This window comes from Chiloscyllium plagiosum, chromosome 43 (genome assembly GCF_004010195.1).
Source record: "Chiloscyllium plagiosum isolate BGI_BamShark_2017 chromosome 43, ASM401019v2, whole genome shotgun sequence".
Lineage (NCBI taxonomy): Eukaryota > Metazoa > Chordata > Chondrichthyes > Orectolobiformes > Hemiscylliidae > Chiloscyllium > Chiloscyllium plagiosum.
In genome coordinates this window covers 5340566-5354750 of record NC_057752.1, presented here as the reverse complement: position 1 = coordinate 5354750, position 14185 = coordinate 5340566, and the positions used below count along the sequence as shown (strand labels likewise).

The window sequence follows — 14185 nt, the reverse complement described above, 5'->3', positions numbered from 1 at the left end:
ACTGCATATTAGAAATGGACACCGTACAAAGAGCCAGACCTTTGCAAAGATTTGTACACCAGATTTGGGATGTCCACAGAAGCATTGTGTTGTTGCGGTCACTGCAGTGACAGTGGCCAAGCCTCACCTTCTCAGTGTCAGACTCACTCTGCAATCACTCCAACAAGAAGTTGTCCAAGTGTTTGATTTTAAGACTTAGAAAACTTCTAAATTGTTTTTTTCTGGAAATCCATAATAGTGAGCGGAGGGCATTTTTTTTCTTATTTACATTGCAATCTGTCTCTTGATTGACCTTTAATATTAAGGATCAGTATTAAGTTCACAGAGCAGTAAGACTGTGCTAATGCAACGTTTTTAAGCAAGTCGTGTTGTGTTCGTTTTTAGGTAATTTCTGGATCTGTAGACTATTAAAAGAGTAGAAATAACTTTTAGTAGGGTGATAAGCTCTTCCTGTCAGATGCGGGAGATCAAGGAGAATTTGAATGTTTCTGGAAACTATGTCTGCAGGAAGTGTTTGGTTGCGAATCCTATCAGATCACATGGATTGGTTAGAACAGCAGTCAGAGGCAATCAGGTGTTTACAAGAGCAAGGGGATGTGAGAAGAATGGCAGTTTAGGAAGATGGAGACACTACAAATACTGTCAGGTAGATGGCTAACTGCTTAGAATGGTAAGAGAGATAGCCAAGTTGTGTAGGCATTTCTTGGAGCAATCCCCATCTCAAACAAGTATGCCATTTCAGATATTGGGGTGGAGGGTGCTAGCCTCTCAGAAGTGCATAGCACTGACAGCCAGGTTTTTGCTACCGTCACTGGATCTACTGTAATGAGGTGTACATCAGGTTTCAAGCAAATCGATTAGAATAGTGCACTCTCTATAGTCTGGGGCAGAGACAGATGTTGCTGCCACCATTAGGCTGGTGTGTTGCTCCCTTGGTGCGGATGTCTCAGAGAGGGTGCAGAATGTTCAGGAGTGTGCCCAGTGGTGGTCACTGTGGACATTGGCGCCAATGACACAAGTGGGGAAAGGGGTGAGATTCTACAGACAGAATGGAGAAAACTAGGCAGGAAGTTAAAATGTAGGTCCTCAAGGGTAGTAATGTCTTGACTACTACTCTTGCCATGTGCTTGCAAGAGTAGAATTAGGAGCAGACAAATGCATGGCTGAGGAGCTGCTCCAGGAGACAAGGATTCACATTTTTGGACAACTGGAATCTCCTTAGGGAGAAATGGCCTGTGTAAGAGGAATGGGTTTGGGTTCAAAGCAATAGCGAGAAAAGAGAAAAGGCTGAGGCTGGTACAGTAGATGAGGGAAGCTAGTCAAACAGTCAATGCAAACAAGAGCTTGGCAGAAAATGAGGTAAGAGTGATCAAATTAAACTGCATTTACTTCAAGGCCTGACAGATGAGGCAGATGAACTTAGGGCATGTTTTGGAACATGGGACAGGGATATAACACCTATTATAGAAACATGGCTTAGGGACAGACAGGACTGGCAGTTTAATGTTCCTGGGTATAGGTGCTATAGGAAGGATAGAAAGGACGAGTGGCATTTTCAGTTAGAGATAACATTACCGCTGTACTTAGAGGACATTCCTACGAGGCCTGCGAACAGCAGTGTGCAACAAGGATTGGTGCTGGGTCCACTGCTTTTCATCATTTATATAAATAATTTGGATGCGAACATAGGAGGTATGGTTAGTAAGTTTGCAGATGACACCAAAATTGGAGGTTTCGTGGACAGTGAAAAAGGTTACCTCAGAGTGCAATGGGATCTAGATCAGATGGACCAATGGGCTGAGTAGCAGCAGAGGGAGTTTGATTTAGATAAATGTGAGGTGCTGCATTGTGGAAAGGCAAATCAGGGCAGGATTTCTACACTTAATGGTAAGGTCCCAGGGAGTGTTGGCAAATAAAGAAACCTTGGAGTGCAGGTTCATTGTTCTTTGAAAGTAGAGTTGCAAGTAGATAGGATAGTGAAGGCTGCATTTGGTGTGCCAACCTTTATTGCTCAGTGCATTTGAGTGTATGAGTTGGGAGGAAATGTTGCAACTGTATAGGACATTGTTTCAGTCACTTTTGGAATACTGCCTGCAACTCTGGTTTCCCTGCTATAGGAAGGATGCTGTGAAACTGAAAGGGTTCAGAAAAGATATACAAGGATATTGCCAGGGTTAGAGCTGTAGGGAGAGGCTGAATAGGCTGGGGTTATTTTCCCTGGAGCATTGGAGGTTGAGCAGTGACCTTATAGAGATTTATAAAATCATTAGGAGCATGGATAGCATATGCAGACAAGGTCATTTCCCTAGGGTGCGGGGTCCAAAACTAGAGGGTATGGGTTTCAGGTGAGAGGGGAAAGGATTGATAAGGGACTAGAGGGGCAACTTTTCACACAGACAGTGTTGCATGTATGGAATGAGCTGCCAGAGAAAAGTGGTGGAAGCTGGTACAATTACAGCATTTAAAAGGCATCCAGACGGGTATCTGAATAGGAAGGGTTTCGAGGGATATGGGCCAAGTGCTGGCAAATGGGACTAGATTAGTTTAAGATATCTAGTTGGCATGGGCAAGTTGGACTGAAGGGTCAGTTTCCGTGTTGTACATCTCTATGACTCTATGTAAAGTTATATGGAGGAGGATGGACTAAAAGTGAAAAGGGATGATCACCTTGTTGGGATTGTGCTATATCTGAACAATGGGCCGAGGGGTGATAGATGGAGTTTTAATTTACATAAATATAAGGTGTTGGCAAAGCAAACCAGGACACGACTTTTACAGACAAAGAGACCACGGGGTGTAGGTACACAGTTCCTTGAAAGTGGAGTTGCAAGTCGACAGGGTGGTTAAGATGGCATTTGGTAGCTTGCCTTCAATGGTCAAAACATAGAGTATAGGGAGTTGGGACATCATGTTGTACCTGTACAGGACAATGGTGAGGCTATCTTTAGAACACTGCATAAAATTCTGGTCATCCTTCAATAGGAATTATGTCGTTAAACTTGAGAGGGTGCAGAAAAGATTGACAAGGACGTTGCCAGGACTGGGAGCTACAGGGAAAGGCTGAATAGGTTGAGTTTTTTTTCCTCGTGGAGCGTTGGAGGCTGAGGGGTGACCTAATAGAGGTTTGTAAAATCATGAGGAATATGAATAGGGTGAATAACCATGGTCTTTTTCTTAGGGTGGGAGAGTCCAAAACTAGAGGGCATAGGCTTAAGGTGAGTGGGGAAATATTTAAAAAGGATCTGAATGGTAACTTTTTTGCACGAAGGGTGGTACGTGTATGGAACAAGATGCCAGAGGTGCAGGAGGTGGCGGGTACAACTACAACATTTAAAAAGGCATCTGGATAGGATATGAATAGGAAGGATTTAGAGGGATATGGGCCAAATGCCAGCAAATGGGACGAGGTCAGATTGGGACATTGGGTTGGCACGGACGAGTTGGACCGAAGAGTCTATTTTCTGTGCTGTATGACCATGACTCTTTTTGCAGACCACAATCTTTCACATACAAATTCCCTTTTAGCAAGTACTCAGTTGCTTATGAAGAGTTCTCATAGGTTTGTAGGTATACCTCATTCATTAACTCACATGAGGCATTTAAGAAGAAACTGACAAGGAGGCATGGCCTCAAGATTAGAGGAAACAGGTTTAGAACTGAACTGAGAAGGAACTTCCTCACCCAGAGGGTTGTTTAGCCTATGGAATTCCTTGCCCAGGGAAGTAGTTGACGCTACTTCAGTAATCACTTTTAAAGCTAAGGTAGATACTTTTTTGAAAAATAAAGGAATTAAGGGTTATGGTGTAAACGCGGATAAGTAGAGTTGAGTCCACAAGACGATTAGCCATGATCTTCAGTGGCGGAGCAGGCTCGAAGGGCCAGACGGCCTACTCCTGCTCCTAGTTCTTATGTTCTTAAAGGGAAGCTAAATAAGCATGAAGAGAGAATGGATGGTTATATTAATACTTAAAAGAAGAAAGGTGGGAGGAGACTCAAGTGAAACATAAATAACTTGCTGGGCTACATGGCCTGCATCTGTGTTGTACATTCTAAGTAGTTCAGTATGAAGTTCAGCTGGGTAATGGTGCAAGAGTTAAGTGTTGACTGTCATTGATTTTAAACACACCCTGAATTAGTCCAACCCAAAAGACACCTCAGGGAGTTAAGTTTATGTCCGAGGACCCTTGGATGACAAGAGAAGTGAAATATTTAGTCAAGATGAAGGAAGCTTAAGGTTGAGGAAGCAAGGAACAGACAGTGCTCTGGAGGGTTACAAGGTAGCCAGGAAGGAACTAACGAATGGACTTAAGAATAGCTAGTAGGGGCCACGAAAACACCTTGACGGGCAGGATTAATGAAACCCCAAGGCATTCTACACTTGAGGAACAAGAGGATGGCCAGAGTGAGGGTAGAGCCGATCAGGGATAACGGAGGGAACTTGTGCAGGAGTCAGAGGAGGTCCTTAATGAATATTTTGCTTCAGTATTCACTACTGAGTGGGACCTTGACGTTTGTGAGGTCAGTGTGAAACAGGCTGATATGCTCGGACAGGTTGATGTTGAGGAGGAGGATGTGCTGGAAATTTTGAAAAACAAAGATAGATAAGTCATCTGGGCCAAACGGGATATAGCCAAGGTTTCTACGGGAAGAGATGCTACACGTTTGACGCTGATAGTGTCCCCTCATTGCCCACTGGAGTCGTACCAGATGATTGGAGGGTAACAACTGTTATTTCTTTGTTCAAGAAAGGGAATAGGGATAACCCTGGGAATTATAGACCAGTCTTATGTCAGTGGTGGGCAAATTATTGGAGAGGATTGAGAGACATAATTTATGATTATTTGGAAAAGCATAGCTTGATTAGAAATAGTCAGCATGGCTTTGAGAGGGGCAGGTCATGCCTTACAAACCTTATTGAATTCTTTGAGGATGTGACAAAACACGCTGATGAAGGTAGAGCAGTAGATGTGGTTTACATGGATTTTAGCAAAGTGGTAGGCTCATTCAGAAACTAAGGAGGCATGGATACAGGGAAAGTTTGCTGTCAGGATGCAGAACTGGCTGGCCTATAAAAGACAGGGTAGTGGTAGATGGAAAGTTTTCAGCCTGGAGCTCCATGACCAGTGTTGCGCCACAGAGATCGATTCTGGGACCTTTCTTGTGATTTTAATAAATGACTTGGATGAGGAAGTGGAAGGGTGGAATAGTAAGTTTGCCCATGACACAAAAGTTGGAGGAGTGTTGGATAGTGTGGAGGGCTGTTGGAGGTTGCAACGGGACATTGACAGAATGCAAAGCTGGGCTGAGAATTGGCAGATGGAGTTCAACCTGGTTTTCATTAGCAGGGGGATTGAATTTAAAAGCTGTGAGGTTATGCTGCAGCTCTATAAAGCCCTGGTTCAACCACTCTTGGAATATTGCGTTCAGTTCTGGTCGCCTCATTATAGAAAGGATGTGGAAGCTTTAGAGAGGGTGCAGAGGAGATTTACCAGGATGCTGCCTGGACCAGAGGGTATGCCTCATGAAGAAAAGTTGAAGGCGACAGGGATTTTCATGTTGGAGTGAAGAAGGATGATAGGTGACTTGTAGAGGTATACAAGATGAGGAGAGGCATAGATAGAGTGGATAGCCAGAGACATTTTCCCAGGGCAGAAATGGCTATCACAAGGGGGCTTAATTTTAAGGTGACTGGAGGAAAGTTTCAGGGAGATGTCAGAGATAGGTTCTTTACACAGTGTGGTGGTTACATGGAATGCACTGCCAGCAGTGGTAGTAGTCAGAATCATTAGGGACATTTAAGCGACACTTGGATGATAGTAAAATGAAGGATATTTATGATAATTTGATCTTAGAGTAAGATAAAAGGTTGGCACAACGGTGAGGGCCAAAGGGCCTGTATTGTACTGTTCAAATGCAACAGGACCTGGAGAATGTCCAGATTTCGTCTGACAAGTAGCAACATTAGTGTCACACAAGTGCCAGGCAATGACCATCTCCAACGAGAGAATCCAACCATTGCCTCATGACATATGATGGCATTACGATCTCCAAATCCCCCAATATCAACATCCTCGGGGTTATCAAGGATTAGAAATTTAATTGGACTAGTCATAGAAGAATGGGGCTGCAAGAGACAGTCAGGGAAAAGGAGCCCTGCAGCAAGTGTCCTCCTGACTTGGGTTGGACCGAAGGGTCTGTTTCCATGCTGTACATCTCTATGACTTCCCAAAGTCTGTCCAATATCTACAAAGCACAAGTCAGGCGTGTGATGGAATACTCCCCACTTGCCTGAATGAGAGCAGCTCCAACAAGAAGCTTGACACTTTCTAGATCAAAGCAGCCTGCTTGATTGCACCACATCCACAAACATTCACTCCCTCCACTACTGATGATCAGTAGCAGGATTGTGTACCATGTACAAGATACACTGTACAAATTCACAAAGGCTCTTTGAACAGCACTTCTGAAACCCACAATGACTACAATCTAGAATGATGTTGGACAAAGTTAAAAATCACACAAACCAGATTATGACCCAACAGGTTTATTTGGAAGTCCAAATAAACCTGTGAGGACTATAACCTGGTATTGTATGATTTTTAATATATTCTAGAATGACAAAGGCAGCAAATAGATAAGAACAACAGCACCTGGAAGTTCTCCTCTAAGCCACTGACCATCCTGAATTGGAATTATATTGCAGTTCTTTTAAATGTTCCTAGGCCAAGAGCCTGGAGCTTCCTCTCTAATGGCAATGTCAATTTAACTACACCAAAAGGACTGCATCAGTTCAAGAAGACAGCTCACCACCACTCAGTCCAGGGAAATTAGGGATGGGCAATAAATGCTGGTCCACAGCCCGTTAACAAAAAAAATCTTGTTCAACTAAATGTGTCATTTTTTAAATTTCAATTTTCAATTCTTCAGATTTAATTTCTGGCAAAGCTCACTTTGATTAGATTTTAGATTAGATTAGATTAGATTACATTACAGTATGGAAACAGGCCCTTCGGCCCAACAAGTCCACACCGACCCGCCGAAGAGCAACCCACCCATACCCCGACATTTACCCCTATACCTAACACTACGGGCAATTTAGCATGGCCAATTCAACTGACCTGCACATCTTTGGACTGTGGGAGGAAACCGGAGCACCCGGAGGAAACCCACGCAGACACGGGGAGAACGTGCAAACTCCACACAGTCAGTCGCCTGAGTCGGGAATTGAACCCGGGTCTCTGGCGCTGCGAGGCAGCAGTGCTAACCACTGTGCCACCGTGCCGCCCACAATTTGTTAACTTGTTCCTTTTCTAAATATTAATACAAAATCTTAGTGCTTTCTGTCTAATTGTCCCCCATTAATTTTTTGGTCATTCTTTATTTTTTTTTAATATGCTGTCCAATCTTCTGCTTTGCCAGCTGTCTTGGCACAATTGTGGGTTTTTCCCCTTTTTGTTTGATACCAACATTAACATTTCCAGTTAACCAGGGATGGTGGATCTGTTATTTGGAATTCTAATTATTCTTTGGAATGCATCTAATCCGTACATTCGAAAATATCCCATAAAGATCTGCCACTTCATCGCTATTGACCTATCATTCACTCTAGTTTGCCAATTAACTTTTGCTAGCTTTGCTTTTGTGCCCTCATAATTCCCCTTATTCATTTTTTTGTGAATAGTCTTGGATCCACTCCTCTCTCCCTTACAAAAAGGGAAAATTCAAATCATATTATGGCTCATTACCTCAGGATGCCTTCACAATGAGGAGATTAACCAATAAATTCTATCTCATTGTATAATATCAGGTTTTGATTAGTCTGCTCAATGGGGCCTCCATAACATGCTGCTCTATCCAAAAAAAATTCAATGGTTATTTTTACCTCTCTGAAATTTCCAGTCTTTATGCAGATTAGAATCTCCCAAGATTATTGCCATGCCTCTCCACAAGCTCGCATTTTTTCTTCCTTTATATTCCAACCTACCATGTAGTTACTGTTGGGGGGCCCATACACAACTCTCAAGTGACTTCTTGCCTGTATTGTTTCTCATTCCAAGCCAAATTGTTTCCACATCATGGTTCCCATCCCACCCCCCCACTAAACACACACATCACCACCAAATATTTTCCTAGTTTCTGGTATTCCTCAAATGTCCTATACCCTTAAAGATTCAGGTCTCAATACATGGCATTATGAAGCCATGACTCTGTAATGGCTTCCAAATCATATTTATCAACCACCCCTTTTTCCAATTTCACATTGTTTCAGTTACTTCCCACAATTGATCTTGACTGCCAGTGCAGAAAGGCACAAGGGACAGACAAGCATTAAAATGTGGTCAAGAATGTAAAGCCATTTCAATGTTATAAAATATTTAGACCTACAAAACTGAAACTGGTTACAGGATAAAATCAATTTTGAATCCATCTTTTTTTAAACAAGTGTTCTTACCTCCTCCAACTACCAACCCCCCAATCTTCAAAGAAATTTCTCCAGCTGTTGAAATATGGTTCCATCTCTGCTATCCATTTTTCAGATATGCCCAAACAATCACCAAGAAAGCTTCAAGGGGAAAAAAGATAACCTAGCTAAACCCAACTCTCTCATCCAGCACCTGTATGCATGCACTCACTAATTGGAGTCAATGAGCAGCACCAGTGAAACTTGGTCGACTTTCACCTTCCCTCACCCAAGATTACTTAGACCAATTACAGGTCTTTGTCAGTATTTTCTTCAAGACCAGGCAAACAATGCCAGCAATTAAACCTGGGACCTTTTGTCCACCTTAGTACACAAACAGATCCAGAATTCACCCACAGATATTGAAAAGCCAGAGATCCCCAGATTACATTTTTTAAAAAAAGACACTCCCTTATACTGTTTTTTGCCTTACACCAGATTTAAGAATTTGCACCTATCAAGAATAATACATTTAACACAAGTTTATTTAAAGCATGTAACAGTACCTATTTCCACTGCTTTATCAATGTGTTCTGAACACAGAAGGGTCAATGATTTCATTGACTGAAAGGATCCAGATGCTGCTGCGCAGGGAAAGTGGTACGATCTTAAACATCCCTCCATCTGGCACTGGATGGTAGCTCCCAACCGTTTACAATACTCACATTTCTGTGAAATAAATATAAATAATATTATAAATTACCTTTAACTTAACGATTAGCAAATCAAAAATCAGACAGGCGTTCAGAACAGTGAACTATGTTAAGATTGGAGGACTGCATAACTACAGATTGCAAGGAGAAAAAAAAACTCTGTAGGTTGCTGGAAAAATGCAATTACGACACATTTAATGTGCTATCATGCCAGCTTGCTGTAGTTTCATTATTCTCTCATAGGATGTGGGCTTCGTTGGCAAGGCCAATATGTGTTATCCATCCATAAGTACCTGGGAACTAAACTGTTTGCTATATCATTCTAATGGAAATGAGTAAACCAGATGGATTTTCAGGAATCTAGCTTTTAATTCCAGATTTAGCAATCAAATTTAAATTCCACACCGGTCATGGTGGGATTCGAACGGTCTCCCCAGATGCTAGCTTGAGCTTGTGGATTATCACCATGTCACCACTTTCCCCACATCGGTCACACAATGAATCAATTGCACAGTCAAGCAGTGATGAAAGTACAATCTACATTTTGGAAATGAGGTTAAAGTAAGTAGAGTCCTTCTTCAATCTCTGGGTGCCATTACAGTAAAGAGGCAGTTGAAGTGGTAGCTTCAATCAGTTTACTCATCCACAAAAGTAAACTACTCTCAAAATGAATACTTAGAAGCAGCATGAAAGAAAAACAAAATCGTTTGCGGCTCTGTATTTGTATCTTATGGAATAAGAGATACACTCAAAATTATTCCAACTGCCTTCGGGCCTTCCATGATAATCTGGGAAGGTGGACGTTGACGGAATTGGAATTTAACACTGCTCTGCTTTCTTGGAGACTCCAGCAAAAGTATAGGCTTGCTGCTTTTAAGACACAGGAACATCCTCATTGCCACAAATATTAAAACATGACAGTTAGTATGAGAGTTGGTCCTTCCAGAAAATACCACTACAATGGTCAGCACCAAAACGGTGTTAAAATAGCAAAAACAAATTTGTGCTCCAATACTCCAAGCTGTAACACTCAACATTAGTGAGTGTCCCTTAAGTTATCAGTTGGGAATGTGGTCCTTAAAAATTCAGCAAACTTTTAAAGGACAATTAATGTTTTGTCAATCAATGCTCTCCAAGATTCTAAAAGTTCAAAGAACCCAAAGTGATAAAATTTTGCCTCTTACCTGTGAGATACCTGAGATTACAGCTTTGTCCACATTGACCAGTTTTTGTCCCTCACCCTGTTCAACACCATTCGACCAGGCTGCACACCAATGATGAGCCCAGAAATGCCCTGCGGAGAAAAATATTAAGGATCAGAAATAAAAACTGTTCATGTAACAGCATGGTTTAAATTTCACGCTTTTAGTGATAGCATAATCATCACAATTATTGCAATGTCTGGTGTCTGCTCATGCACACTCAAGCACAGGAATCTAGATTCAGCTATCATTAATTCCCCACTCCCCCATAGGGAAGTTGAAATCATCTAAATTGATCTCATCAAAAAAAGCATTGAAAAGAAGTACACATTACTGAATAAGATGTAAATGGATATTTAAACCATGTTGAATAGTAATTATGAACCTGGTACAAAGTTTCTGGATTTGAACTAACTTTATATTAATGGAATGTCAAAATTCTCCATGGAGAGAAAAAAAATAATGGGTTTCCTATAAAACCTTTTTAAAAGTGTTTGTAATATTTGAGTTTCCACTTTATTCCTATGTGCATGTCCCAATCTATTCAACTTTTCATAAAATGAATAAAACGTCAAGGATAAACACTGCATTTTACTTTCTGGCTTGCTATGAAGACTCTGTGATTGGCTACTTGACCGACTTGATGACATCACAATAAAAGGTCCCCTTAATTTGATTCTGGCATCAGGTTTATGACCGTGAAGGTACAATTTACCATACAGAAAATCAATTTTTGTCGGCAGCTTTCTTCAAGGTAATTTATTTCTAACAATGGAATTCATTTCAGTTGCTTTAAGACTAAAGTATTTATTTGTTGATCTAGTTTTAAATTAACATTTACATAAGAGAGAATAGAAAAGCTTTTTTTTCACTCCAATGGAGGATCTGACAATACCTAGTACTGGTTAGAGAAATAAATCAAATGTCAGCCATCTCAGATCACCAGTGAATTATTTTAGATGATTGCAGTGTTCAGGCTGGACTGAGTAACGTTGAAAGTAGTAGTTTCATTTGGTACAGCAAATTAACCTCTCAACAACTAAACAGAATTCTGTTCAAAATTTATTATCAGTGTTTTTTGGGAGCACTAATGAATTCTGTAAAAGGCACAGATGACAGCAAAATAATGTTGGAGCCAAGGTCATCGATGTTAGATTTTGTTTTCTGCATTTTACATGTCAGGGTCAGATACACATCTGATTAGGCAATTAACAGGTTTGATGCAGGGGCAATGGTCATGATACAACAATGTACCTCAATCCAAATTTCACCAAGGAAGATTCTTCTACTGGCATGACATTTAATTTTTGCCACAGTGTTCTGAATAATGAATCATTTTTCTTGAAGACTTGCATTTGAGCCACATACTGGGACTCTTTGGAAAGAAGACCTTTTGTGTCTGAGCTAACTTGAAACCCACGTCCTGGGCATAAAAGGCAGCGTGATGGTTTTGCATACTATCTCCAAATACATTCATGAGTGGGCACAATTTGCAGATATATTTTTACCATGGTTTTGTCCCAACACAATCTGTATGATTACAGTAATGTTTTAGCATCAAAAACGCCAACTGAACCAGAATTCCTAGCATTGATCAAAAGTAACACCATAGAACTCAACTATATACAAAAATAAATAAGGCTGAAATATGTTTGCAATGTCATTACTAGTTTTGGCAGCTGCACAGCACCTATCCTCCACGTAAATAGGAAAAAATTCCCTTGCATTTAGCGCCTGATCTCAAAACATCACATAGCATTTCAATTAGAATTCATTACTTTGAAGTGCAGCAAACTTATGTCAAAAATGCGTCAGTTATTTTGCGCACAGTAAGTTCCTCAAAATAGCAACGGGACTACCAGCTGGTTAATTATAACTTTTGGTGCTGGCTGAGGGAAGAATGCTAGCCAAACATCAGGAAGAATTGATTGCTCCTCAAATAATGCCACGTAACCTTCAAAAGTAACCTGAACCATTGGAAGTGGTAGACAAAGTCTCCAGATGATATCTCAAATAAATGTCGACGGAACACTCCCTCAGCAGTGTGCTACAGCTTCACTCAGGATTATCAACTCAAGTGCTAGAATGAGCTTTGAAACAACAGTGCTGATTCAGGAACGAGTGAATTTTACCAAGTGAGCCAAGCTGACAAATCATTGCATACAGCGAAGTAGTTTTCTGTTGAATCATCGCATACCAGAAAGTAAATAATATGATGCCCAAGTGGGTCAAATATAACACAACGGTATGGTGCAGAGCCAGAGACTAATGAAGTTGGAGACTTTTTAATCTAGTGTACAGGAAGTTACACCAATGTAACCAAACATAAAGAAGAAAAGATATAACAAAGATTGGAGGGGGGTTGGGGGGGGGGGGGTGGAAGAGAGAAGAACTAGATACTCAACTTGGGGTCTTTGCTGGGGGAGGAAGAGAGGAAGAGGGGAGGAGGGTGGAGCTGGTGGTGGAGGCAGCAGCTGGAATGATGGAGAAATTGTGGTCCTGATCACCAGATAACCAAATGAAAAATGCACCTGCAGATGCAAAATAATGACAGGACCTTGGTCAGCTACTAGCGCAACTCAGACCCTTGTCACAAACTAATTTAAGTTCACAGAGTAACTCAAGTGTTAGTTCAATGCTGCAGCTCAATGTGACTTTATTTAAGCACAGAATTTGAGAAAACGACAATAATGGTGCAGTGGAAAGCAGTTTGAGGTCCGAGAGAGCATCTCTTTTATCTGCAGTTTATTTTCTTCTGCTTTTTGTTGAGTTAACAAAAATTTGTTTCATTTCAATACACTGGCATGAAGCTTCTTTTTTAAAAACACAAAACTTAATTCTGCACAAGAACATGATTATGATTTGTAAAAGACTCCATAGGCATATACAATTCTTGAGACTGAAGTTAAGGCAGCAGTAAAAGGGTACCATATACTCGCATTGTCATTACTGCTGAATTATTTTGGACTACTTGGAGATTCCATCATTAAAATTATTAAAAGATAAAAGACTTAACAGGACTAAAAAAACTAAAATGTTAAGGAATCCAAACTGTAATCTTTTCAACAAATTTATTGAGAGAAGAATTATGAGGAACAATTTTATAAAAATAGTTATATAACAATATAAGAAACAATAATATTCAAATCAAGTTTTAGAATTGTTTTGAGAAATTTTGGACTCTAAACAATAAAGAAAACAGTTTTTTTCACCTGTTGACTCAAAGAGAGCCACTGTTGTTGTACTTCTTTCAAAGCCAACTTGTACAAGCTCATCGGAGAGCCCCTCCGTCCCTGAAACACTCGTGTGCCTTGATGTTGGACTGGCTTCCTTTGTAGTTCTGTTTGCCCCTCCATTTCCAAATTCATCCAACACAACCGATGGATCAAACTGCTTCAGCTCTCTTTGTCCATGTAGGCTCTGCTCTCCACAATTACAGAACACGCACAGCCTTTGCTCCAAGCTAGATAGAAAGATGGTTTAACATTTAATTAATTCAAAACATTAGCAACAATCAATAATTTCAAAAAAGAACAGGCACTCAAAGGAAACAAACTTGTAAGGCTGCGGCAGGGAATGGAACTGAGAAGATTGCTCAGTGGATAGCCAGCAACGACATGATGGGCCAAACAGTTTGCCTTTGTGCACTATGGTTATGATTCAATTATCTTCATAACTGATCTTTGAATCACGCTACCAACAGCTGTTATCTTTATTATTTTCACTGCTTACATTAGCCAAGTTATACTCATCTTTAAAATACAACTGCTCAGAGTAATACAGTGTATTGGCCACAAGTTCATAAAAATTTTGATTCCTTTTCAACCATTGCTCCATAAGTCAAATCATCTGCCACTCAAACAAAATCA

The 14185-nt window shown here is 40.7% G+C and overlaps 1 protein-coding gene across 4 annotated transcripts in view; it reads right to left on the bottom strand.

Moving 5' to 3' along the window:
- Positions 1–14185, bottom strand: part of kmt2d (lysine (K)-specific methyltransferase 2D) — a 245245-nt gene that overhangs the window by 155264 nt on the left and 75796 nt on the right. For all 4 annotated transcript variants that reach the window (XM_043681826.1, XM_043681827.1, XM_043681828.1 and 1 more), the window contains exons 4-6: positions 13529–13779; positions 10299–10408; positions 8968–9130 (exon numbers count right to left, since the gene is read on the bottom strand). In XM_043681826.1, the coding sequence (XP_043537761.1) occupies positions 8968–9130; positions 10299–10408; positions 13529–13779 (524 nt within the window). The remainder of the gene's footprint in view (positions 1–8967; positions 9131–10298; positions 10409–13528; positions 13780–14185) is intronic.